Raw genomic sequence first — 25,047 nt, forward strand, 5'->3', positions numbered from 1 at the left:
CACTCCCAGCAGGACTGCCATCTGACCATCGGGACCCCCTTTCTCTCGAGGGAAAACAACTCTGCTGCCTGCATTCCAACTCACGCCAAAACCCTTCATCTATCACCCGCTGCGATCACTGAGCACAGCTCCCAAGTCCGGCAACACCTCGACCCTCAGACGCGCATCCTTGTTTTCAAATCCAAGGTGGCATCCCCTCCCACCACCTCTGTAACCCCCTCCAGCCCTACCACCCTCCCCAAGATCTCCGCGCCCCCTCCAATTCCGGCGTCTCGAGCCCCCCTCCGATTTTAACCGCCCCACCATTGGAGGCCGTGCCTTCGGCTGCCTGGGAGGGGCTCCTGAGCCCTGGAATTCCCTCCCTAAACCTCCCCCGCCTCCCTCCGCTCCTTTGAGACGCTCCCTCTCTCTGACTGAGCTCTGGGTCACCTGCCCCAATCTGTGCGTCAGTGTCAAATTCTGCCTGACAACGCCCCGGAAGGACCTAGGGGTGGTTTGTTACACTGCAGGTGCTGTATAAATGTAGGAGGTTGCTGCGGAGAAATAGAAGCTGCAAAATAATTACTCTGGCCTTGTTACTTGTTCCGGGGCATTTTCATAATGAGGATACTTTGACCGACATCAGTGAATGTGTGAGAAACACTAGGGGTGCTGGTGGGTGTTGGGGGGGTGGGGTGGGTGCAGTTTGGGGGAATGCTGCTCACTTTAGCACGCAACAGCTGGATAAACATCAGTTGTGGTCATGTGCGTGCTCCCCGGCGGGTTACTGGATCTTGGCATGCCCACTGTGGTAGTGGGGCACACTGGGAGGGATGGCACAAAGATTCTGTGGTGCTTTGGTCAAGGGTGTTGGGGGTCTGGGTGTGTGGGTGGCAGGTGAAGTCGGGAACCAGGGGGGCAGTAGTGCCGCCGTGGTGGAATGGCCCTGGGGAAGCACTAGAGGCAGGCATTGGCCCCAGGAGGAGTCAGCGCCTTCCAGGACGCTCTGGGGGAAGGAGTGTATATGAGGGCGTCACTCTCAGTGTAGGATGAGGGGCAGGAGGTGGTGGTAGGGGGTAATCCCCGCAACTTCCTGCTCCTTCTCCCAGACAGAACCGTGTTATGGTTCACTGGGTCATTTAAAGTTGCAACTTGCAAGTTTCTTTTGGGCCTTTCACAACCTCTGGTTGTAAAAGGCTTTGGGACAACAGTGAAGTTTTTCTGGAGAGTGGTCACTGTTGTAAGGTAGGGAATTTGTCCTACTGTTCTCGGGAAGAGCTATCCATCCAATCAGTCCCAATCCCACCCTGCTCGTTCCCATATCCCTGCAAGCATTTCCCTTCGAGTATTTATCCAATTCCCCTTCCGAAAGCCCCTATTGAATCTGCTTCCGCCGCCCTTTCAGGCAGCGCCTTCCAGATCACAACAACTCGCTGTATAAATAAAATTCTCCTCATCTCCCCCATCTCTCGTTCTTTTACCGATTCTCTTCAATCTGTGTCCCCCTCTGGTTACCGACCCTCCTGCCACTGGGAAACAGTTTCTCCTGATTTACTCTGCCAGGACACCTCAAGGCGTGATATCACCATTTCAATTCTCAGTGTCCCACGCCCTTGAGGTTCTCAGTTTTGAAATAAAAATTTGCAGTGCACATTTGTTTTTGTTGCAAATGAGCTGTGTGGTCTTGCTCAAAGTGTTCCCCTCTTTGAGCTCATCACTCGACCTAGCCCACATCCTAGCACTTCACAGCTACCTAAGGTATCGGGGTAATGATAAATGGGCTAGCTGATCGTGCAAGATAGAGAAGCAGTCAAACACACTATAGCAAACCTACTAGGGCGTCAGTGGTGGCTCAGTGGGTGGAACCTCTTCCTTCTGAGTCAGCAGATCATGGGTTCAGAGGTTCCCACTGCAGAGACTCGAGTATAAAATTAAGGCCAGCTCTCCAGGGATCAAGGACTGAGGAGGTGCTGCACTGTCAGAGGATCAGTACTGAGGGAGTGCTGCACTGTCGGAGGGTCAGTACTGAGGGAGTGCTGCACTGTCGGAGGGTCAGTACTGAGGGAGTGCTGCACTGTCGGAGGGTCAGTACTGAGGGAGTGCTGCACTGTCAGAGAATCAGTGCTGAGGGAGTGCTGCACTGTCGGTGGGTCAGTGCTGAGGGAGTGCTGCACTGTCAGAGGATCAGTGCTGAGGGAGTGCTGCACTGTCGGTGGGTCAGTGCTGAGGGAGTGCTGCAGTGTCAGAGGGTCAGTGCTGAGGGAGTGCTGGACTGTCGGAGGGTCAGTACTGAGGGAATGCAGCACTGGTGGAGGGTCAGTACAGAGGGAGTACTGCACTGTCGGAGGAACAGTACTGAGGGAGTGCTGCACTGTCGGAGGATCAATACTGAGGGAGTGCTACACTGTTGGAGGGTCAGTACCGAGGGAGTGCTGCACTGTTGGAGGGTCAGTACCGAGGGAGTGCTGCACTGTCATAGGATAGATCTTTCGGAGATGTTAAACCAGGGTCTCCCCACTCAGATGGGTGTGAAAGATTCCACCTCCGGTACTTGAGGACGAGCAGGGGGGTTCTACCCTAGCTCAATAATGCTGCCATACTCAGCATCACTAACAGGTGAGCTGATCATTACCACTTTTCTGTGTGTGGAATCTCACTCTGCAGAAAATGCCTGCCATGTTTCCTACATTGCAACAGGGGCTGAAACTCCAAAACTGTTTCAGAGACACATTGATGCCTTATAAGGAGCTAAATCAATAGAAGTCTTTCTTATCTCGGTCTAAACCTCATGTAATGAATGCACATATATTGTGATCAATAGTACACACAAGAGCACCGGAGCAGGCTACGCAGCTACATTCCACTGAAAGATCTTGCGGGTGACTGGTGGTGTCAATTAATGGCCTGGGATAACACCAGGTCTCCCTAGATCACAAGTGTGCTGGGCTGAGCGAGGTTAGGCTCAAGAACAATTGCAAACTGACCTCCAGGCAAAGGATTGGTGATGGGGGCCGGGTGGGGATGGGGGCCGGGTGGGGATGGGGGCCGGGTGGGGATGGGGGCCGGGCGGGGATGGGGGCCGGGTGGGGATGGGGGCCGGGTGGGGATGGGGGCCGGGCGGGGATGGCATTATACTATTTCCCCTTCAAACTTGCAATTTACCACTTGAATTTACATCTTGTTAAAAGTATTCAGTATGTCAATCAGGGGATAAAATACTAGTCAGGACACTCAGGAGAACAGGGAGGTGCCTCGCTCTTCTTTCAGTGGTACCCAAGGGATGTTATAAATCATCTGAGAGCAGACAGTTTGCGGTTTAACGTCCCATCGCGAAAAACAGGACCGCCGACAGTGCAGCACTCCCTCAGTACTGCCCTTCCGACACTGCAGCACTCCCTCAGTAATGACCCTGACAGTGCAGCACTCCCTCTGCACTGACCCTCTGACAGTGCAGCACTCCCTCAGTACTGACCCTCTGACAGGGCAGCACTCCCTCAGTACTGACCCTGACAGTGCAGCATTCCCTCAGTACTGACCCTCTGACAGTGCAGCACTCCCTCAGTACTGACCCTCTGACAGTGCAGCACTCCCTCAGTACTGACCCTGACAGTGCAGCATTCCCTCAGTACTGACCCTATGACAGTGCAGCACTCCCTCAGTACTGACCCTCTGACTGTGCAGCACTCCCTCAGTACTGACCCTCTGACAGTGCAGCACTCCCTCAGTACTGACCCTCTGACAGTGCAGCACGCCTTTAGTACTGACCCTCTGACAGTGCAGCACTCCCTCAGTACTGACCCTCTGACAGTGCAGCACGCCTTTAGTACTGACCCTCTGACAGTGCAGCACTCCCTCAGTACTGACCCTCTGACAGTGCAGCACTCCCTCAGTACTGACCCTGAACAGTGCGGCACTCCCTCAGTACTGACCCTCCGACAGTGCAGCACTCCCTCAGTACTGACCCTCCGGCAGCGCAGCACACCCTTAGTACTGCCCCTCTGACAGTGCAGTGCTCCCTCAGTACTGACCCTCCGACAGTGCAGCACTCCCTCAGTACTGACCCTCCGGCAGCGCAGCACACCCTTAGTACTGCCCCGCTGACAGTGCAGTGCTCCCTCAGTACTGACCCTCCGACAGTGCAGCACTCCCTCAGTACTGACCCTCTGACAGTGCAGCACTCCCTCAGTACTGACCCTCTGACAGTGCAGTGCTCCCTCAGTACTGCTCCCCCAACACTGTAGCACTTCCTCAGTATTGACCCTCTGACAGTGCAGCATTCTGTGAGTGAGAGTATCAGCCTTGATCATATGGCTCCCGCTCTGGAGTGGGTCTTGAATCCCTAACCTTTTGACAGAGAGGCAAGTAAGAGAGAGTTCTACCCACAGACACTATACAAGGTGGTATTTTTGGACTATAATATTTCTTTTATTTGTAAGAAGGAATTTTTCCCGTCTGTCAGTGCAACCCATAATGATTCCCTTGTTCCTGTTTTTTCTCTGGATGGTTTCACAGCACAGACGAGGAGTGAGCAATGTGATGACCATGTCTCACTAAAGGCCAACCGCAGCTAATCACATTATAGAAGGGGCAGAGATGACCTCCCACAGGATGATGTGGGAAAGTTGGCTTATCGACGAAGGGCGAAACTCTGGACATGACTGCCTGGGGTAGCTGCGTCCAGTTCTGGGCCCCTGCAGCTCAGGAAGGATGTATTAGCCCTTGCAGTGCAGATTTACCAGGATGATCCCAGACAAGGATCCCAGGGGTAACGTGGGTTAAGTTACAAGGGCAGATTGCACAGACTAGGCTTGTATTTCCTCGAGTATAGAAAGAGTAAGGAGCGATCTAATCGCGGGATTTAAGGTGATTAAAGGATTCAATTTCCTCTGGTTGGGGTTTTTTTTTGGGAGGGTGGGGGGTTGCGGGTGGTCCAGAATTCAAGCCAAGCCATTCAGGGGTGATGTCAGGAAGCACTTCTTCACACAGAGGGCAGTGAGAATCTGGAACTCTCCCCCTCGAAAAAGCTGAGGGGGGCCGGAAGGTGCCAACTGACTCTCATGCCAGCAGCCTGGGTGACATCCACAGTGCCACCCAGTGTCTACTGACCACACGCTCAGAGTGAAGCATCTATCGTGACCGAGAAATGTGAACACAGAAACGGGAGGAGACCCTTCAGCCCCCTCCACCCTTCAATTCGATTGTGGCTGAGCTGGATCTAAACCCCATCTTCCTGCCTTAGGTTCCAAAAACCCTAATACCCTCAACCCAACAAAAACCCGTCAATCTGAAATTTAACAATTTCAACTTACCCCCCCCACCCCGCCCCACCCCACCCTGGCCTCAATACAGATTTGTTCTGGACTCCAAGCTCCCACCGCCTCCCGAGGAAATAGTTTCTCTCCACCGACCCTATCAACCCATTTAATCATCTTAAACACCTCGGTTGCTTAATCCTGCACATGCCTCTGCACTGCAACCTGTCCGAGTGATTTAACATTTCAATCCCCTAGGATCATTCTACGCTGCACAGCTCCCTCCGAGGCCGACATATCCTCCCCTGAGGTGCAGGGCTCCGGAACTCAATGCCGGGCCAAGGTCAGACTTGGCGGTGATGCACACATTGTCGAACAGCCTATGAAGCATACCAGCCCACTGGCTCATGGTATCACCTGCACCACTGGAATGAAATGGTTGCTAAACCACGGCCACTACTGGAAGAAGAACAGGGGTACTGGAAGAAGAACAGGGGAGAGTTCCCCACTCCCCCATCCCCCCACTACCCCCGGCGCCAATATTTATCCCTCAACCCACGTCACGAGAAACAGATTATCCTCAGGCACTCACTGTCGGGTACAGTAGCCCGGTAAGAGTCACGGCCTTTGGGAGAGAGTAGCAGGAGTGGGGAGGGATCCAGGCACCTGGAGAAAATATGAAAAAGAAATCAAGGAGCACTCTGGCCTCTCTCAGTCGTGCCCCTCTTAATAATAAGGGGAGATGGTGGGTGTCGTGGTCATGTCACTGGGACTAGTAATCCAGAAGCCCAGGCTAACGCTCTGGGTCACGGGTTTGAATCCCACCAATTAAATTCAGTTAGTAAATCTGGAATTATAACGCTCGTCTCAGTGATGGTGACCATGAGAACCATCACCGATATTGTTGTTAAAAACCCATCTGGGTTCACCCATGCCCTTTAGGGAGGGAGATCTTGACTCCAGACCCACAGCGATGTGGTTGACTCTTGACTGCCCCCCTGAAATGGCCACTCAGTTGTACCAAACGGCTGCAGATCAGTCAAGCCAGGGGAACCGCGGTGGGTCAAGGAGGCGGGCTCACCAAAAGCTCCTCCAGGGCAATTAGGGACGGGCAACAAACGCTGGGCCTTGCCAGCGATGCCCACGTTCCCTGAAAGAATTTTTTTTTTGAAAAAAAAACGATCTCGGCCTCTCCATTCGTGACACAAAGCGCGCCAACAGGAGGCGCCCCGCGAGGCCCTGCAAACGCAGCGGTTCCGAGGTCAGCCACTGGGAGGCGGTACCGAGCGGGTCGGCTCAGTCCCTGAGCGGCGGTTGCTGCAAACGGTTTCAGTCTCGAAAAGCACCGGGCGATAAGAGTGGAAAATAGTCGCGTTGACGAGGTGCGATGAAGTAAGGCTGGTGGAGGCGGTGGGGGTGGGGGTGGGGGTGGGAGGCTCGTGTGAAGTATAAATTTGAGCAAAGGGTCTGTGTTTCCACTGCGTAAGTCCTATGCAATCCGAAGCAAATTGCAGTGTGTTTCCAAAACCGAGAGAGTCCTCCCCGCACGCTATTTGCTCTGAGTATTTTTAGACCCACCACACAATTGAAATCAAAAGCTCAGTCGGTGCGTTCAGAAGAGGCAGAGTGTCAGCCACGGGGCCCCATTTCCTCACTCCTTGTCAACGTTTTCGCACTGGCTTGAGTGGGAACTGAGCTCCTGTCTCAGTTCCAACACCCTCCACCCACCCCCCACAACCCCCACCACCCCCCCACCCCCAACGCTGGACCTAGGCCCCACTAATTGGACATGAAACTAGCTACACATGAGCCCCACGTGACTCGGTAACACATTTGGGTAACCCCAGGCTAGCCTGCAGAGTGTTCAGCCCACAGAGGAAACTCAGCGGTGCCACTGCGATGAGCTGTTACCACACGAGGGCGAGGGCTGGTCCACAGGTTCCAGCTGCTGGTCTCAGCAATGCACAGGGGGTGCGGAGGTTTACCAGAACAGTGCCAGGGGCGTGGAGAGACTGGAGAAGCCGGGATTGTTCTCTTTAGAGCGGAGGAGGTTAAGGGGGAGATTTAATCAAGACGTTCAACATCATGAGGGGGTTTGGATAGAATAAATAAGGAGAAACTGTTCCCAGCGGCAGGAGGGTCGGTAACCAGAGGGGGACATAGATCGAAGAGAATCGGTTAAAGAACCAGAAGGGGGGGAGATGAGGAGAATTTTTTTTTTACGCAGCGAGCGGTTGTGATCTGGAAGGCGCTGCCTGAAAGGGCAGCGGAAGCAGATTCAATAGGAACTTTCAAAAGGGAAATTGGATAAATACTTTAGGAAAAAATGTGCAGGGATACGGGGAAAGAGCAGGAGGGAGTAGGATTCGTTGGATAGCACTTTCAAAGAGTCAGGAAAAGAACAAAAGGCTGAATGGCCTCCTACTGTGCTGTGTGATTCTAATCGGATTCAGCCAGGGGTGCAGGCGAGAAGTGAGGGAAGGTGGTTATGCAGGTTGAAAATGAAACAGAGATTTGCAAATACATAGCACCTTCCACTAATGCACAATGCTCCAAAACATTTCAGTCAATGAAGTGTTTTTTTTAAGTGTAGTCACGGTTGCAATGTGGAAAACACAGCAGCCAATTTGCATACAGCAGCATCCCACAAACAGCAAAGTGATAAGGGCCAGATCATTGGTTTTTAATGATGTTGGTTGTGGGATAAGCATTGGTCCCAGAACACAGAGGAGAACATCCCTTCCTCTTGTTCCAACTGTGGCTGTGGCATTTTTCACATCCACCTAAGTCAGTTTAGTCGACCAACTAAACCATCTGACCAAGTCAACCGAAAGATGGCACCTCCAACAATGCAGCTCTCCCTCAGTACTGACCCTCTGACAGTGCAGCACTCCCTCAGTACTGAGCCTCTAAAAGTGCAGCACTCCCTCAGTACTGAGCCTCTAACAGTGCAGCACTCCCTCAGTACTAACACTCCAACAGTGCAGCACTCCCTCAGGACTAACACTCCAACAGTGCAGCACTCCCTCAGTACTGACCCTCTTGACAATGCATTTCCTCAGTACTGACCCTCCGACAGTGCAGCACTCCCTCAGTACTGACCCTCTAACAGTGCAGCACTCCCTCAGTACTGACCCTCTAACAGTGCAGCACTCCCTCAATACTGACCCTCTGACAGTGCAGCACTCCCTCAGTACTGACCCTCTTGACAGTGCAGCACTCCCTCAGTACTGACCCTCTGACAGTGCAGCACTCCCTCAGTACTGACCCTCTAATAGTGCAGCACTCCCTCAGTACTGACCCTCCGACAGTGCAGCATTTCCTCAGGACTGACCCTCCGACAGTGCAGCACTCCCTCAGTACTGACCCTCGAACAGTGCAGCGCTCCCTCAGTACTGACCCTCTTGACAGTGCAGCACTCCCTCAGTACTGATCCTCCGACAGTGCAGCACTCCCTCAGTACTGACCCTCCGATGGTGCAGCACTCCCTCAGTACTGACTCTCTGACAGTGCAGTACTCCCTCAGTACTGACCCTCCGAGAGTGCAGCACCCCCTCAGTACTGACCCTGCGACAGTGCAGCACCCCCTCAGTACTGACCCTCCGACAGTGCAGCACACCTTCAGTACTGACACTCCGACAGTGCTGCACCCCCTCAGTACTGACTCTCCGACAGTGCAGCACTCCCTCAGTACTGACCCTCTGACAGTGCAGCACTCCCTCAGTACTGACCCTCTAACAGTGCAGCACTCCCTCAATACTGACCCTCTGACAGTGCAGCACTCCCTCAGTACTGACCCTCTAACAGTGCAGCACTCCCTCAGTACTGACCCTCTTGACAGTGCAGCACTCCCTCAGTACTGACCCTCTTGACAGTGCAGCACTCCCTCAGTACTGACCCTCGAACAGTGCAGCACTCCCTCAGTACTGACCCTCTTGACAGAGCAGCACTCCCTCAGTACTGAGCCTCCGACAGTACAGCACTCCCTCAGTACTGACCTTCCGACAGTGCAGCACTCCCTCAGTACTGACCCTCCGACAGTGCAGCACTCCCTCAGTACTGACCCTCCGACGGTGCAGCACTCCCTCAGTACTGACCCTCTGACAGTGCAGCACCCCCTCAGTACTGACCTTCCGACAGTGCAGCACTCCCTCAGTACTGACCCTCCGACAGTGCAGCACTCCCTCAGTACTGACCCTCCGACGGTGCAGCACTCCCTCAGTACTGACCCTCTGACAGTGCAGCACCCCCTCAGTACTGACCCTCCGACAGTGCAGCACCCCCTCAGTACTGACCCTCCGACAGTGCAGCACACCTTCAGTACTGACTCTCCGACAGTGCAGCACTCCCTCAGTACTGACCCTCTGACAGTGCAGCACTCCCTCAGTACTGACTATCTGACAGTGCAGCACTCCCTCAGTACTGACCCTCTGACAGTGCAGCACTCCCTCAGTACTGACCCTCCGACAGTGCAGCACCCCCTCAGTACTGACCCTCCGACAGTGCAGCACCCCCTCAGTAATGACCCTCTGACAGTGCAGCACTCCCTCAGCACTGACCCTCCGACAGTGCAGCACTCCCTCAGTATTGACCCTCCGACAGTGCAGCACTCCCTCAGTACTGACACTCTGAGAATGCAGCCCTCCCTCTGTACAGACCCTCTGTCAGCACAGCACTCCCTCAGTACTGACCCTCCGACAGTGCAGCGCTCCCTTAGTACTGACCCTCTGACGGTGCAGCACTCCCTCAGTACTGACCCTCTGACAGTGCAGCACTCCCTCAGTACTGACTATCTGACAGTGCAGCACTCCCTCAGTACTGACCCTCTGACAGTGCAGCACTCCCTCAGTACTGACCCTCCGACAGTGCAGCACCCCCTCAGTACTGACCCTCCGACAGTGCAGCACTCCCTCAGTAATGACCCTCTGACAGTGCAGCACTCCCTCAGTACTGACCCTCCGACAGTGCAGCACTCCCTCAGTATTGACCCTCCGACAGTGCAGCACTCCCTCAGTACTGACACTCTGAGAATGCAGCCCTCCCTCTGTACAGACCCTCTGTCAGCACAGCACTCCCTCAGTACTGACCCTCCGACAGTGCAGTATTCCCTCAGTACTGACCCTCTGTCAGCACAGCACTCCCTCAGTCCTGCCCCTCTAATAGTGCAGTGTTCCCTCTGTACTGATCCCCCAACAGTGCAGCATTCCCTCAAGTGCTGCCCCCGCAACAGTGCAGTGCTCCCTCAGTACTGCCCCTCTGTCATTATGGCACTCCCTCAGAATAACCCTCCCAACAGTGCAACGCTCCTTCAGTACGGTCCTCTGACAGAGCAGCACTCCCTCGGTACTGACCCCATGACAGTGCTCCCTCAGTACTGCAGGGCAGACGGGGCCTCGGTTGGATGCCTCAACTGAAAGAAGGAAGCTCCAACAGTGCTGCACTCCCTCTGGACCGGGCACTGGGAGTGTCAACCAGGATTGCCGGGGGGGGGGGGGTGGGCTCAGGTTTCAGGGGAGCGGGGGACTGGAAGCCACAACCTTGTGATGTGGAGCCCAGGGCCAAGGTGACCCAGCTGAGCCACGAGACTGGCAGCTGAAGGTGAACCCTCAAATGAATAACGCTAAAGGTAGACAGCGGTGAAGGAGGAAAGGTGTCCCCGTACCTGCAGCTTCTGGCCGGCGATTTCAGTCGGACTGTCCTGTTTGGGCGGAGGGTGGAGGTCTCCGCTGTTCACCACGTACTGGACCAGGTTCACCAGGGTGGCACACGAGTCGGCGCAAGTGTGGACGTGCACCACGTTATTGGAGCAGCGCAGCTCAAACAGTGGCTGTGCCTGTGTGGTGGGGGGGGGGTGGGGGGCGGAAAACAAACATCGCACGTGTAAGTGTCTCTTGCATTAGTGTTCCCGGTGGTTGCTACCTCTCCCACCTCCAACAACCCCCACCACCCCACCACCGCCCCCCACAAACCCCTCCCCACCCCGCGCGCCCTCTTATACCCCATTAGCCCTCACCGTTGTGCTGGAACAACTGAGGCGATTGGAGAAAAGACAACCATCACCTGTAGGGGTGATGCCTCCGTCGGTCCTTGCAAGGTGCCAGCGTTTTACCCTCCCTGGCTGCTTCCTCCCAACCACCTCAGCTCTCTCCAAAACCTTGAATTGAATTTATTCTTTTCACAGGGTGTGGACGTCGCTGGATAGGCCCAACTTTTATTGTCCATCCCTAACTGCCCCCTTGAGTAGGTGGGGGGTGAGCCGCCTTCTTGAGCCGCTGCAGACCCTGTGGTGTAGGTACACCCACCGTGCGGTTAGGGAGGGAGTTCCAGGATTTTGACCCAGCGACAGTGAAGGAACGGCCGATATATTTCCAAGTCAGGATGGTGAGTGACTTGGAGGGAAACTTGCAGGCGGTGGCGTTCCCATGTGTCTGCTGCCCTTGTCCTTCTAGATGGTAGTGGTTATGGGTTTGGAAGGTGCTGTCGAAGGAGCCTTGGTGAGTTGCTGCAGTGCATCTTGTAGATGGTACACACACTGCTGCTACTGTGCATCGGTGGTGGAGGGAGTGAATGTTTGTTGATGGGGTGCCAATCAAGTGGGGCTGCTTTGTCCTGGATGGTGTCGAGCTTCTTGAGTGTTGTGGGAGCTGCACTCATCCAGGCAAGTGGAGAGTATTCCATCACACTCCTGACTTGTGCCTTGCAGATGGTGGACAGGCTTTGGAGAGTCAGGAGGTGAGTTACTCTCCGCAGGATTCCCAGCCTCTGACCTGCTCTTGTAGCCACAGTATTTACATGGCCGGCCCAGTTTAGTTATGGTAACCCCCAGGATGTCGGTAGTGGGGGGTTTCAGTGATGGTAATGCCATAGAATATCAAGGGGACAGAGTTGGATCCTCCCTTGTTGGAGATGGTCATTGCCTGACACTTGTGTGGTGTGAATGTTACTTGCCACTTGTCAGTCCAAGCCTGGATATTGTCCAGATCTTGTTGCATTTGGACATGGACTGCTTCAGTATCTGAGGAGTTTTGAATGGTGCTGAACATTGTGCAATCATCAGTGAACATCCCCACTTCTGATCTTGTGATGAAGGGAACGTCATTGATGGAGCAGATTCTACAACTCCATGTCTCCAGCCAGTAGTGCAACTGAACCATTCAAATTGCCAGGTACAAGAAGCCATTTGGGGCATTGCTGCTGGGGTTAAACTGAGTAAATCCCTCGAACCACTCCTTCCTGAAGAAGGCAGGAATGCATGGTGACAGCATGGCCCACTGAGATACACAGGCCAGAAAATCCCACAACTACGGGGACCTCAGCCAAACATACAGAATGGGGTGGGCCTGGGAAGGCAAAGGCAGTCATCCCCACCCTCTGGAAGGCACACAGGCAAAACTGTCATCTGTTGTGATGCCCTCATGGCTGAAGTGCCTGCAGAGGTGATAGCAGGGCTCTGGTCAGACAGCAGGGCAGGGTATCCATGTCCCAGCAGGACAGATTGCCGACAGGAGAGAAGGGGACAAACTAAGAACCTACACACCTACACGCACGCGTGCATACACACATATATAACCTCACACACATACAAACACACAGACACACACATACCCTCACACAAACACACAGACACACACACACACAAACCCACACACAGACACACACAAACACAGACACACACCCTTACACAAAATCACAGACACACACATACCCTCACACAAACACACAGACACACACACACACACAAACCCACACACAGACACACACAAACACAGACACACACACCCTCACACAAACACATATACTCACACACACACACACACACAGACACACACAAAGCCTCACACACACACACACACACAGACACACACACACAAAGCCACACACACACACACACACACACACACACACACACAGACACACATATACCCTCACACACACACACATATACATTCACAGAGACACACACATACCCTCAAACACACACATCACACACATACCCTCAAACACACACATCACACACATACCCTCACACACACACACATATCACACACATACCCTCACACACATACCCTCAAACACACACATCACACACATACCCTCACACACACACACACATCACACACATACCCTCACACACACACACATCACACACATACCCTCACACACACACACACATCACACACATACCCTCACACACACACACACACATACCGTCACACACACACATACGCTCACACACACACACATGTCCTCACACACACACATGCCCTCACACACACACATGCCCTCACACACACACATGCCCTCACACACACACATACCCTCACACACACACATGCCCTCACACACACACACACACACACACACACACACACACACCCTCACACACACATACCCTCACACACACACATAACCTCACACACACACATAACCTCACACACACACATATATACCCTCACAAACACACACACCCTCACATCCTCTCTCTCACACACAAATAGACACATGCATGCACTCACATGAATGGACGCACTTGGACACGTTGACACACACACACGCGCACTCTCACAGGCACTCATACAGCCTCACATGCTCTCACGTGCACACGCTCTCACAGAAACATACTCACCCACTCTCACACACACACAACACAACACAAACACACACAAACGTAAGCACACACTCAGTGTAAACAAAATGCTTGAGGGGGTAAAACAGAGGGGTTGTGAGAGTGAAAGGGGGGACAGGGATGGGGAGAGGGGAGTGTGTGTGTGTATCGATTCAGTCTCTGCACACTCATTCCAAGGGCGGGTGTCTCACCAGCTTTCCTCCCAAGTCTCCTTTCCACGTGGTGATTACCAGCTCCAGCAGGTCTACATCCAGCACGCAGACATAATCTGAACAGGGGAGAGAAGAGACAAGCTGTTAGTGCTGGGCCACAGGGCAGGGGCAGAGGCTGCTCACTGAGTGCAACTTCCAACATGGCAAGGCACAGGATTGGAGGCCTTAAGCCTCAGCTCCTGCTTTACCCCAGCTACCTCAGCCTCTGGGTGAGAATTTATTTATGATCTTCAGCTGGTGAAAGTGAAAACTTTCTCCAGTTCGGGCTGCTGAGGAAGTCAAGTGCGGGAGGGGAGAGAGGGGTGTGGAGAGAAAGAGGGTGTGCAGGGAGGAGGGAGAAAGGGGGTGCAGGGGGAGAGGGAGAGAGAAGAGATGCAGAGTGAGGGCGGGAGAGAGAGAGGGGGCGCAGAGAGGGGGGGGCGCAGAGAGAGAGGGGGCGCAGAGAGAGAGGGGGCGCAGAGAGAGAGGGGGCGCAGAGAGAGAGGGGGCGCAGAGAGAGAGGGGGCGCAGAGAGAGAGGGGGGTGCAGAGAGAGAGGGGGGTGCAGAGAGAGAGGGGGGTGCAGAGAGAGAGGGCGTGCAGAGAGAGAGGGCGTGCAGAGAGAGAGGGGGCGTGCAGAGAGAGAGGGGGGTGCAGAGAGAGAGGGGGGTGCAGAGAGAGGGGGTGCAGAGAGAGTGGGGGTGCAGAGAGAGAGGGGGTGCAGAGAGAGAGGGGGCGTGCAGAGAGAGAGGGGGCGTGCAGAGAGAGAGGGGGCGTGCAGAGAGAGAGGGGGCGTGCAGAGAGAGAGAGGGGATGCAGAGAGAGTGGGGGTGCAGAAAGAGAGGGGGTGCAGAGAGAGAGGGGGCGAGCAGAGAGAGAGGGGGCGTGCAGAGAGAGAGGGGGGGTGAAGAGAGAGAGAGGGCGTGAAGAGAGAGAGAGGGGGTGCAGAGAGAGTGGGGGTGCAGAGAGAGAGGGGGTGCAGAGAGAGAGGGGGCGAGCAGAGAGAGAGGGGGCGAGCAGAGAGAGAGGGGGCGAGCAGAGAGAGAGGGGGCGTGCAGAGAGAGAGGTGGGGTGCAGAGAGAGGTGGGGTGCAGAGAGAGAGGGGGTGCAGAGAGAGAGGGGGTGCAGAGAGAGAGGGGGGTGCAGAGAGAGAGGGGGTGCAGAGAGAGAGGGGGTGCAGAGAGAGAGGGGGGTGCAGAGAGAGAGGGGGGTGCAGAGAGAGAGGGGGGTGCAGAGAGAGAGGGGGGTGCAGAGAGAGAGGGGGGTGCAGAGAGAGAGGGGGGGTGCAGAGAGAGAGGGGGGTGCAGAGAGAGAGGGGGCGAGCAGAGAGAGAGGGGGCGAGCAGAGAGAGAGGGGGCGAGCAGAGAGAGAGGGGGTGCAGAGAGAGAGGGGGTGCAGAGAGAGGGGGGGTGCAGAGAGAGAGGGGGTGCAGAGAGAGGGGTGTGCAGAGAGAGGGGTGTGCAGAGAGAGGGGTGTGCAGAGAGAGAGGGGGGGTGCAGAGAGAGGTGGGGTGCAGAGAGAGGGGTGTGCAGAGAGAGGGGTGTGCAGAGAGAGAGGTGGGGTGCAGAGAGAGGTGGGGTGCAGAGAGAGAGGGGGGTGCAGAGAGAGGTGGGGTGCAGAGAGAGGTGGGGTGCAGAGAGAGAGGGGGTGCAGAGAGAGAGGGGGGTGCAGAGAGAGGGGGGTGCAGAGAGAGAGGGGGGTGCAGAGAGAGAGGGGGTGCAGAGAGAGAGGGGGGTGCAGAGAGAGAGGGGGGTGCAGAGAGAGAGGGGGGTGCAGAGAGAGAGGGGGGTGCAGAGAGAGAGGGGGGTGCAGAGAGAGAGGGGGGTGCAGAGAGAGAGGGGGGTGCAGAGAGAGAGGGGGGTGCAGAGAGAGAGGGGGTGCAGAGAGAGAGGGGGTGCAGAGTGAGAGGGGGGGTGCAGAGAGAGAGGGGGGTGCAGAGAGAGAGGGGGGTGCAGAGAGAGAGGGGGCGAGCAGAGAGAGAGGGGGCGAGCAGAGAGAGAGGGGGCGAGCAGAGAGAGAGGGGGTGCAGAGAGAGAGGGGGTGCAGAGAGAGGGGTGTGCAGAGAGAGGGGTGTGCAGAGAGAGAGGGGGTGCAGAGAGAGGGGTGTGCAGAGAGAGGGGTGTGCAGAGAGAGAGGGGGGGTGCAGAGAGAGAGGGGGGGTGCAGAGAGAGAGGGGTGCAGAGAGAGAGGGGGGTGCAGAGAGAGGGGGGGTGCAGAGAGAGAGGGGGTGCAGAGAGAGAGGGGGGTGCAGAGAGAGAGGGGGTGCAGCGAGAGAGGGGGTGCAGAGAGAGAGGGGGTGCAGCGAGAGAGGGGGTGCAGAGAGAGAGGGGGGTGCAGAGAGAGAGGGGGTGCAGCGAGAGAGGGGGGTGCAGAGAGAGAGGGTGGTGCAGAGAGAGAGGGGGGTGCAGAGAGAGAGGGGAGTGCAGAGAGAGAGGGGGTGCAGAGAGAGAGGGGGGTGCAGAGAGAGAGGGGGTGCAGCGAGAGAGGGGGGTGCAGAGAGAGAGGGGGTGCAGAGAGAGAGGGGGGTGCAGAGAGAGAGGGGGTGCAGAGAGAGAGGGGGTGCAGAGAGAGATGGGGTGTAGAGAGAGAAGGGTGCAGAGAGAGGGGGTGCAGAGAGAGAAGGGTGCAGAGAGAGAGGGGGTGCAGAGAGAGAAGGGTGCAGAGAGAGAGGGGATGCAGAGAGAGACGGGGTGCAGAGAGAGATGGGGTGCAGAGAGAGACGGGGTGCAGAGAGAGAGGGGGTGCAGAGAGAGGGGGGGTGCAGAGAGAGAGGGGGTGCAGCGAGAGAGGGGGGGTGCAGAGAGAGAGGGGGGTGCAGAGAGAGAGGGGGGTGCAGAGAGAGAGGGGAGTGCAGAGAGAGAGGGGGTGCAGAGAGAGAGGGGGGTGCAGAGAGAGAGGGGGTGCAGCGAGAGAGGGGGGTGCAGAGAGAGAGGGGGTGCAGAGAGAGAGGGGGGTGCAGAGAGAGAGGGGGTGCAGAGAGAGAGGGGGTGCAGAGAGAGATGGGGTGCAGAGAGAGAAGGGTGCAGAGAGGGGGTGCAGAGAGAGAAGGGTGCAGAGAGAGAGGGGGTGCAGAGAGAGAAGGGTGCAGAGAGAGAGGGGATGCAGAGAGAGACGGGGTGCAGAGAGAGACGGGGTGCAGAGAGAGACGGGGTGCAGAGAGAGACGGGGTGCAGAGAGAGAGGGGGTGCAGAGAGAGGGGGGGTGCAGAGAGAGGGGGGTGCAGAGTGGGGGGTGCAGAGAGAGGGGGTGCAGAAAGAGTGGGGGTGCAGAGAGAGGGGGTGCAGAGAGAGAGGGGTGCAGAGAGAGAGGGGGTGCAGAGAGAGTGGGGGTGCAGAGAGGGGGTGCAGAGAGAGAGTGGGGGGGAAGAGAGAGAGGGGCGTGCAGAGAGAGAGAGGGCGTGAAGAGAGAGAGAGGGCGTGAAGAGAGAGAGGGGGTGCAGAGAGAGAGGGGTGTGCAGAGAGAGAGGGGGTGCAGAGAGAGAGGGGTGTGCAGAGAGAGAGGTGGGGTGCAGAGAGAGGTGGGTTGCAGAGAGAGGGGTGTGCAGAGAGAGAGGGGTGTGCAGAGAGAGAGGTGGGGTGCAGAGAGAGGTGGGGTGCAGAGAGACGGGGGGGTGCAGAGAGACGGGGGGTGCAGAGAGAGAGAGAGGTGTGCAGTGAGAGAGAGAGGGTGTGCAGTGAGAGTGGAGAAGAGAGAGGGGACGCAGACAGAGTGGAGGATAGAGGGGCTAGAGAGAGAGTAGAGGAGGGGGTTGCAGTGAGTGTGGAGGAAAGAGAGGGTGCAAAAAGAGGTGTAGAGAAATGGGGTAGAGAGAGTTTGGAAGAGAGAAAGCTGGTGCAGAGAGAGAGGAGGCAGGAAAGGGGAGACAGAGAGATGGGGGGAGGAAAGGCTGGGTGAGTATGGGTTGACTGGAACATAGGAGGTGGAGGAGAGGAAGCGGAGTTGGAGAAGGGGACAAGTGAGGTAGGGATGGAGTAAGCGGGGGAGGGAAAGTGCGAGAATGAGTGAGTGTAGGGTGGCGAGGGAGAGAGAGAGAGACAGGTCATGAGTCAAATAATGGTGACAGAGGAAAGGAGTGAGGGTGAGCCACAGGGAGGGTGAGGGTGAGCGAGGGATGGGGGAGTGAGGGATTCACTCAGCTGTTCGTCAAGCTGCACTGGGACACTGCACAGTCACCATGCCTGGGGTCTGAACCCCACTGTGGAACAGCTGGTGTGAAGGCAATGAGCTGTCTCCAGCCTCCAGGAGGCTGGGGCGAATCTTACCTTTCTTCAAGTCCACGGTCTCCGTGTTGCACCTGTCGCACAAATAGACTGCAGAGTCGTCTAAAATAAACCTACGGGAAGGTCAGAGCGAGAACAAGGTGTGGGTGAGAGCAGGAAGTTGCACAACACAGAAAACCTGCAGTAACTCAGCAGCCAGGTCTCCGTGCAGAGACCGCACTGACCCACTCTCCACAATACAATCTCTCACCCCCACCCCGCTGCTGGGAGCTGTTTGCAAAGTTGCAGATGGTCCTACCTCACCCCCCACCTCCCCCCCCCACCCCCCCCGCCCCCCCACTCCCCTCCTCGCGTTCATGCACAAGCCTGGAGTGACAGCCAGCTATTTGGCTGGGTGGGCATTACAGACAAACAATGCTGTTCACACTGCAACAGCCTGCCAGTCCTGGTCTCGTTCCTTCAATCTTCAGGTACCTACACCCGTCTTTGGGGTTCCCTCCTTAGCCCTCGCTCACAGTCCAGAAACTTGGCAGTCAATTTGTGCACCACAAGGTCCCAGGGGTAGCAATCAAAGATACAGATAATCTGTTTTTCTGAAGTGATGACAGAAGGAATATATATTAGCTCAGGACATGAAGGGAGACTTCTGGCAGTGCAGCACTCCCTCAGTACTGACCCTCTGACAGTGCAGCACTCCCTCAGTACTGACCCTCCAACAGTGAAGCACTCCCTCAGCACTGACCCTCCAACAGTGAAGCACTCCCTCAGCACTGACCCTCCGACAGTGCAGCGCTCCCTCAGTACTGACCCTTTGACAGTGCAGCACTCCCTCAGTACTGATCCTCCGACAGTGCAGTATTCCCTCAGTACTGGCCCTCCGACAGTGCAGCACTCCCTCAGTACTGACCCTCTGACAGTGCAGCACTCCCTCAGTACTGACCCTCCGACAATGCAGCACTCCCTCAGTACTGACCCTCCGACAGTGCAGCACTCCCTCAGTACTGGCTCTCCCAACAGTTTGGCTCTCCCTTGGTTCTGAAGTTAGCTACAAACAGATTGTGGCTTGGACCCAGCAATAGCGAACACAGCCCCTCCGCAATGCTTTTGCCAGTCGAAGTATACAAGGCAGCCTTCAGGCCAACCATGCAAACGCAAGAGCAAAAGCCGTGAGCTTTCGCTGACGATGTGAGGCATTGCGAGAGACAGGTGCAGTGTCTCGAGGGTCTAGGTGCCCTCGAAGCCTCTTCACTACCCCATAGTCTTCCCCGGCGCCCAGCCGAGCTGTGTGTCCACACAGCCCTCCTGCTCCACCTGCTGGCGGGCGTGCTGCCTGACGTCTGGGAAAATCCACCCTCCCCAGCAGGAGTCCAGAAGAGGAACTGATGCTGAGCAGTCACTAAAAGTGAAAGTGCTGCGGGGAGGAAGGACACCTCACAACTCGCTGACAGACTGGTAACCGGGTTTGAGCCTGGCAGCCGCAGATGGCACTCTATCAACAGGAAGTGCTGGAACCAATGCCACCGAGCACCTGAAAGGGAAAGGGCAGGTTAAAACTCCGGGGCGGAGTTACTTCTGCAGCCTCCAACGCTAAATATCAAGCTGCTTGTCTCCGCTAAGGACACGAGCTGCCCTGTCCCTCTGGTCCCCGCCTCCTGCGCCCCCTTTTCTCTCACCCCAGCTGCTCAGGAGTCACTGTTGGCAGGATGTTTTGTGCCCGAGTTTTAGGTTTCCTACTTTACAACAGTGGCTGCGCTTTGGTGGGGGGGGGGGGGGGGGGGGGGGGGGGGGGGGGGGGGGGGGAAACGATAAGTGCTTCACTGGCTTGAGGGCAACCTTGGGGTGTCCCGAGATGCTGCTTGAACGCCAGCCCACTTCTCCTGCGCTGGGCGGAGGTTGGGCGAAGCTGCTCCCTGGGCGGCTCTCTCTCTCTCTCCGGTGGTGAGCCGGGAACGCGGCCGGGCGTGAGGAGTCCTCCCTGCCTTCACCTCCCGAAAGTGCCCGCCGCTGCTCCACCTGGGGGCTCGGGGCTCACGGACCGAGCCCGTCCGCTTAGCTGCTGCTTTCGACTCGTCTCCGCTGCAGGCGGAGTGATCGTCACCCTCCCCCTCCCCCTCTCGTCAGCCAGAGCGGGAGTCCGCCCGGAGACAGCGCGCCGGCCACAGAAAAGGACAGAAGCAGCGAGGCGAAATCTTGCTGGCCCGTTCCCTAACCCAACCCGAGTCCTGTTCGCCCACCATCCCTGTGCTCCCTGATCTATGTCAGCCGCATTTCCAAATCCCTCCACCGCATCACCCCTCCCACCGCCTCCCTATCTCAGTCACCTCCTTCAAATCCCTCCCACCGCCTCCCTATCTCAGTCACCTCCTTCAAATCCCTCCACCGCCTCCCTATCTCAGTCACCTCCTTCAAATCCCTCCCACCGCCTCCCTATCTCAGTCACCTCCTTCAAATCCCTCCACCGCCTCCCTATCTCAGTCACCTCCTTCAAATCCCTCCACCGCCTCCCTATCTCAGTCACCTCCTTCAAATCCCTCCCACCGCCTCCCGATCTCAGTCACCTCCTTCAAATCCCTCCACCGCCTCCCTATCTCAGTCACCTCCTTCAAATCCCTCCACCGCCTCCCTATCTCAGTCACCTCCTTCAAATCCCTCCCACCACCTCCCTATCTCAGTCACCTCCTTCAAATCCCTCCACCGCCTCCCTATCTCAGTCACCTCCTTCAAATCCCTCCCACCGCCTCCCTATCTCAGTCACCTCCTTCAAATCCCTCCACCGCCTCCCTATCTCAGTCACCTCCTTCAAATCCCTCCACCGCCTCCCTATCTCAGTCACCTCCTTCAAATCCCTCCCACCACCTCCCTATCTCAGTCACCTCCTTCAAATCCCTCCACCGCATCACCCCTCCCACCACCTCCCTATCTCAGTCACCTCCTTCAAATCCCTCCCACCGCCTCCCTATCTCAGTCACCTCCTTCAAATCCCTCCACCGCCTCCCTATCTCAGTCACCTCCTTCAAATCCCTCCAGCGCCTCCCTATCTCAGTCACCTCCTTCAAATCCCTCCACCGCATCACCCCTCCCACCGCCTCCCTATCTCAGTCACCTCCTTCAAATCCCTCCCACCACCTCCCTATCTCAGTCACCTCCTTCAAATCCCTCCACCGCCTCCCTATCTCAGTCACCTCCTTCAAATCCCTCCCACCACCTCCCTATCTCAGTCACCTCCTTCAAATCCCTCCCACCGCCTCCTTATCTCAGTCACCTCCTTCAAATCCCTCCACCGCCTCCCTATCTCAGTCACCTCCTTCAAATCCCTCCACCGCCTCCCTATCTCAGTCACCTCCTTCAAATCCCTCCACCGCATCACCCCTCCCACCGCCTCCCTATCTCAGTCACCTCCTTCAAATCCCTCCACCGCCTCCCTATCTCAGTCACCGCCTTCAAATCCCTCCCACCACCTCCCTATCTCAGTCACCTCCTTCAAATCCCTCCACCGCCTCCCTATCTCAGTCACCTCCTTCAAATCCCTCCCACCACCTCCCTATCTCAGTCACCTCCTTCAAATCCCTCCCACCACCTCCCTATCTCAGTCACCTCCTTCAAATCCCTCCACCGCTCCCTATCTCAGTCACCTCCTTCAAATCCCTCCACCGCTCCCTATCTCAGTCACCTCCTTCAAATCCCTCCCACCGCTCCCTATCTCAGTCACCTCCTTCAATCCCTCCCACCACCTCCCTATCTCAGTCACCTCCTTCAAATCCCTCCCACCACCTCCCTATCTCAGTCACCTCCTTCAAATCCCTCCACCGCCTCCCTATCTCAGTCACCTCCTTCAATCCCTCCCACCGCCCTCCCTATCTCAGTCACCTCCTTCAAATCCCTCCCACCACCTCCCTATCTCAGTCACCTCCTTCAAATCCCTCCACCGCCCTCCTATCTCAGTCACCTCCTTCAAATCCCTCCACCGCCTCCCTATCTCAGTCACCTCCTTCAAATCCCTCCACCGCCTCCCTATCTCAGTCACCTCCTTCAAATCCCTCCACCGCCTCCCTATCTCAGTCACCTCCTTCAACTCCCTCCACCGCCTCCCTATCTCAGTCATCTCCTTCAAATCCCTCCCACCACCTCCCTATCTCAGTCACCTCCTTCAAAATCCCTCCCACCACCTCCCTTATCTCAGTCACCTCCTTCAAATCCCTCCACCGCCTCCCTATCTCAGTCACCTCCTTCAAATCCCTCCCACCGCCTCCCTATCTCAGTCACCTCCTTCAAATCCCTCCCACCACCTCCCTATCTCAGTCACCTCCTTCAAATCCCTCCACCGCATCACCCATCCCACACCTCCCTATCTCAGTCACTCCTTCAAATCCCTCCCACCGCCTCCCCTATCTCAGTCACCTCCTTCAAATCACTCCACCGCCTCCCTATCTCAGTCACCTCCTTCAAATCCCTCCACGCCTCCCTATCTCAGTCACCCTCCTTCAAATCCCCTCACCGCCTCCCTATCTCAGTCACCCTCCTCAAATCCCTCCACCGCCTCCCTATCTCAGTCACCTCCTTCAAAATCCCTCCACCGCCTCCCTATCTCAGTCACCTCCTTCAAATCCCTCCCACCGCCTCCCTATCTCAGTCACACCTCCTTCAAATCCCTCCCACGCCCTCCCTATCTCAGTCACCTCTTCAAATCCCTCCACCCGCCTCCCTATCTCAGTCACCTCCTTCAAATCCCTCCACCGCCTCCCTATCTCAGTCACCTCCTTCAAATCCCTCCACACCTCCCTAATTCTCAGTCACCTCCTTCAATCCTCCACCGCATCACACCTCCCACCGCCTCCCTATCTCAGTCACCTCCTTCTAAATCCCTCCCACCACCTCCCTATCTCAGTCACCTCCTTCAAATCCCTCCCACCGCCTCCCTATCTCAGTCACCTCCTTCAAATCCTCCACCGCCTCCCTATCTCAGTCACCTCCTTCAAATCCCTCACCGCCTCCCTATCTCATGTCACCTCTTCAAATCCCTCCATCGCCTCCCTATCTCAGTCACCTCCTTCAAATCCCTCCCACCGCCTCCCTATCTCAGTCACCTCCTTCAAATCCCTCCACCGCCTCCCTATCTCAGTCACCTCCTTCAAATCCCTCCACCGCATCACCCCTCCCACCGCCTCCCTATCTCAGTCACCTCCTTCAAATCCCTCCCACCGCCTCCCAATCTCAGTCACCTCCTTCAAATCCCTCCACCGCCTCCCTATCTCAGTCACCTCCTTCAAATCCCTCCACCGCCTCCCTATCTCAGTCACCTCCTTCAAATCCCTCCCACCACCTCCCTATCTCAGTCACCTCCTTCAAATCGCTCCCACCGCCTCCCTATCTCAGTCACCTCCTTCAAATCCCTCCACCGCCTCCCTATCTCAGTCACCTCCTTCAAATCCCTCCACCGCATCACCCTCCCACCGCCTCCCTATCTCAGTCACCTCCTTCAAATCCCTCCCACCGCCTCCCTATCTCAGTCACCTCCTTCAAATCCCTCCCACCACCTCCCTATCTCAGTCACCTCCTTCAAATCCCTCCCACCGCCTCCCTATCTCAGTCACCTCCTTCAAATCCCTCCACCGCCTCCCTATCTCAGTCACCTCCTTCAAATCCCTCCCACCGCCTCCCTATCTCAGTCACCTCCTTCAAATCCCTCCACCGCCTCCCTATCTCAGTCACCTCCTTCAAATCCCTCCACCGCCTCCCTATCTCAGTCACCTCCTTCAAATCCCTCCCACCGCCTCCCTATCTCAGTCACCTCCTTCAAATCCCTCCCACCGCCTCCCTATCTCAGTCACCTCCTTCAAATCCCTCCACCGCATCACCCCTCCCACCGCCTCCCTATCTCAGTCACCTCCTTCAAATCCCTCCCACCGCCTCCCTATCTCAGTCACCTCCTTCAAATCCCTCCACCGCCTCCCTATCTCAGTCACCTCCTTCAAATCCCTCCACCGCCTCCCTATCTCAGTCACCTCCTTCAAATCCCTCCACCGCCTCCCTATCTCAGTCACCTCCTTCAAATCCCTCCACCGCCTCCCTATCTCAGTCACCTCCTTCAAATCCCTCCACCGCCTCCCTATCTCAGTCACCTCCTTCAAATCCCTCCACCGCCTCCCTATCTCAGTCACCTCCTTCAAATCCCTCCACCGCCTCCCTATCTCAGTCACCTCCTTCAAATCCCTCCCACCCCCTCCCTATCTCAGTCACCTCCTTCAAAACCCTCCCACCGCCTCCCTATCTCAGTCACCTCCTTCAAATCCCTCCACCGCCTCCCTATCTCAGTCACCTCCTTCAAATCCCTCCACCGCATCACCCCTCCCACCGCCTCCCTATCTCAGTCACCTCCTTCAAATCCCTCCCACCACCTCCCTATCTCAGTCAACTCCTTCAAATCCCTCCCACCACCTCCCTATCTCAGTCACCTCCTTCAAATCCCTCCCACCGCCTCCCTATCTCAGTCACCTCCTTCAAATCCCTCCACCGCCTCCCTATCTCAGTCACCTCCTTCAAATCCCTCCCACCGCCTCCCTATCTCAGTCACCTCCTTCAAATCCCTCCACCGCCTCCCTATCTCAGTCACCTCCTTCAAATCCCTCCACCGCCTCCCTATCTCAGTCACCTCCTTCAAATCCCTCCACCGCCTCCCTATCTCAGTCACCTCCTTCAAATCCCTCCCACCACCTCCCTATCTCAGTCACCTCCTTCAAATCCCTCCCACCGCCTCCCTATCTCAGTCACCTCCTTCAAATC

At 56.3% G+C, this 25,047-nt stretch overlaps 1 protein-coding gene across 1 annotated transcript in view; it reads right to left on the reverse strand.

The window, feature by feature from the left end:
* Positions 1-25,047, reverse strand: part of atg2a (autophagy related 2A) — a 174,866-nt gene that overhangs the window by 30,656 nt on the left and 119,163 nt on the right. The window contains exons 26-28 of the mRNA XM_041181922.1: positions 18,310-18,380; positions 14,049-14,125; positions 10,894-11,064 (exon numbers count right to left, since the gene is read on the reverse strand). Coding sequence (XP_041037856.1) covers positions 10,894-11,064; positions 14,049-14,125; positions 18,310-18,380 — 319 coding nt within the window. The remainder of the gene's footprint in view (positions 1-10,893; positions 11,065-14,048; positions 14,126-18,309; positions 18,381-25,047) is intronic.

The sequence above is a fragment of the Carcharodon carcharias genome (assembly GCF_017639515.1).
Source record: "Carcharodon carcharias isolate sCarCar2 chromosome 37 unlocalized genomic scaffold, sCarCar2.pri SUPER_37_unloc_1, whole genome shotgun sequence".
Lineage (NCBI taxonomy): Eukaryota > Metazoa > Chordata > Chondrichthyes > Lamniformes > Lamnidae > Carcharodon > Carcharodon carcharias.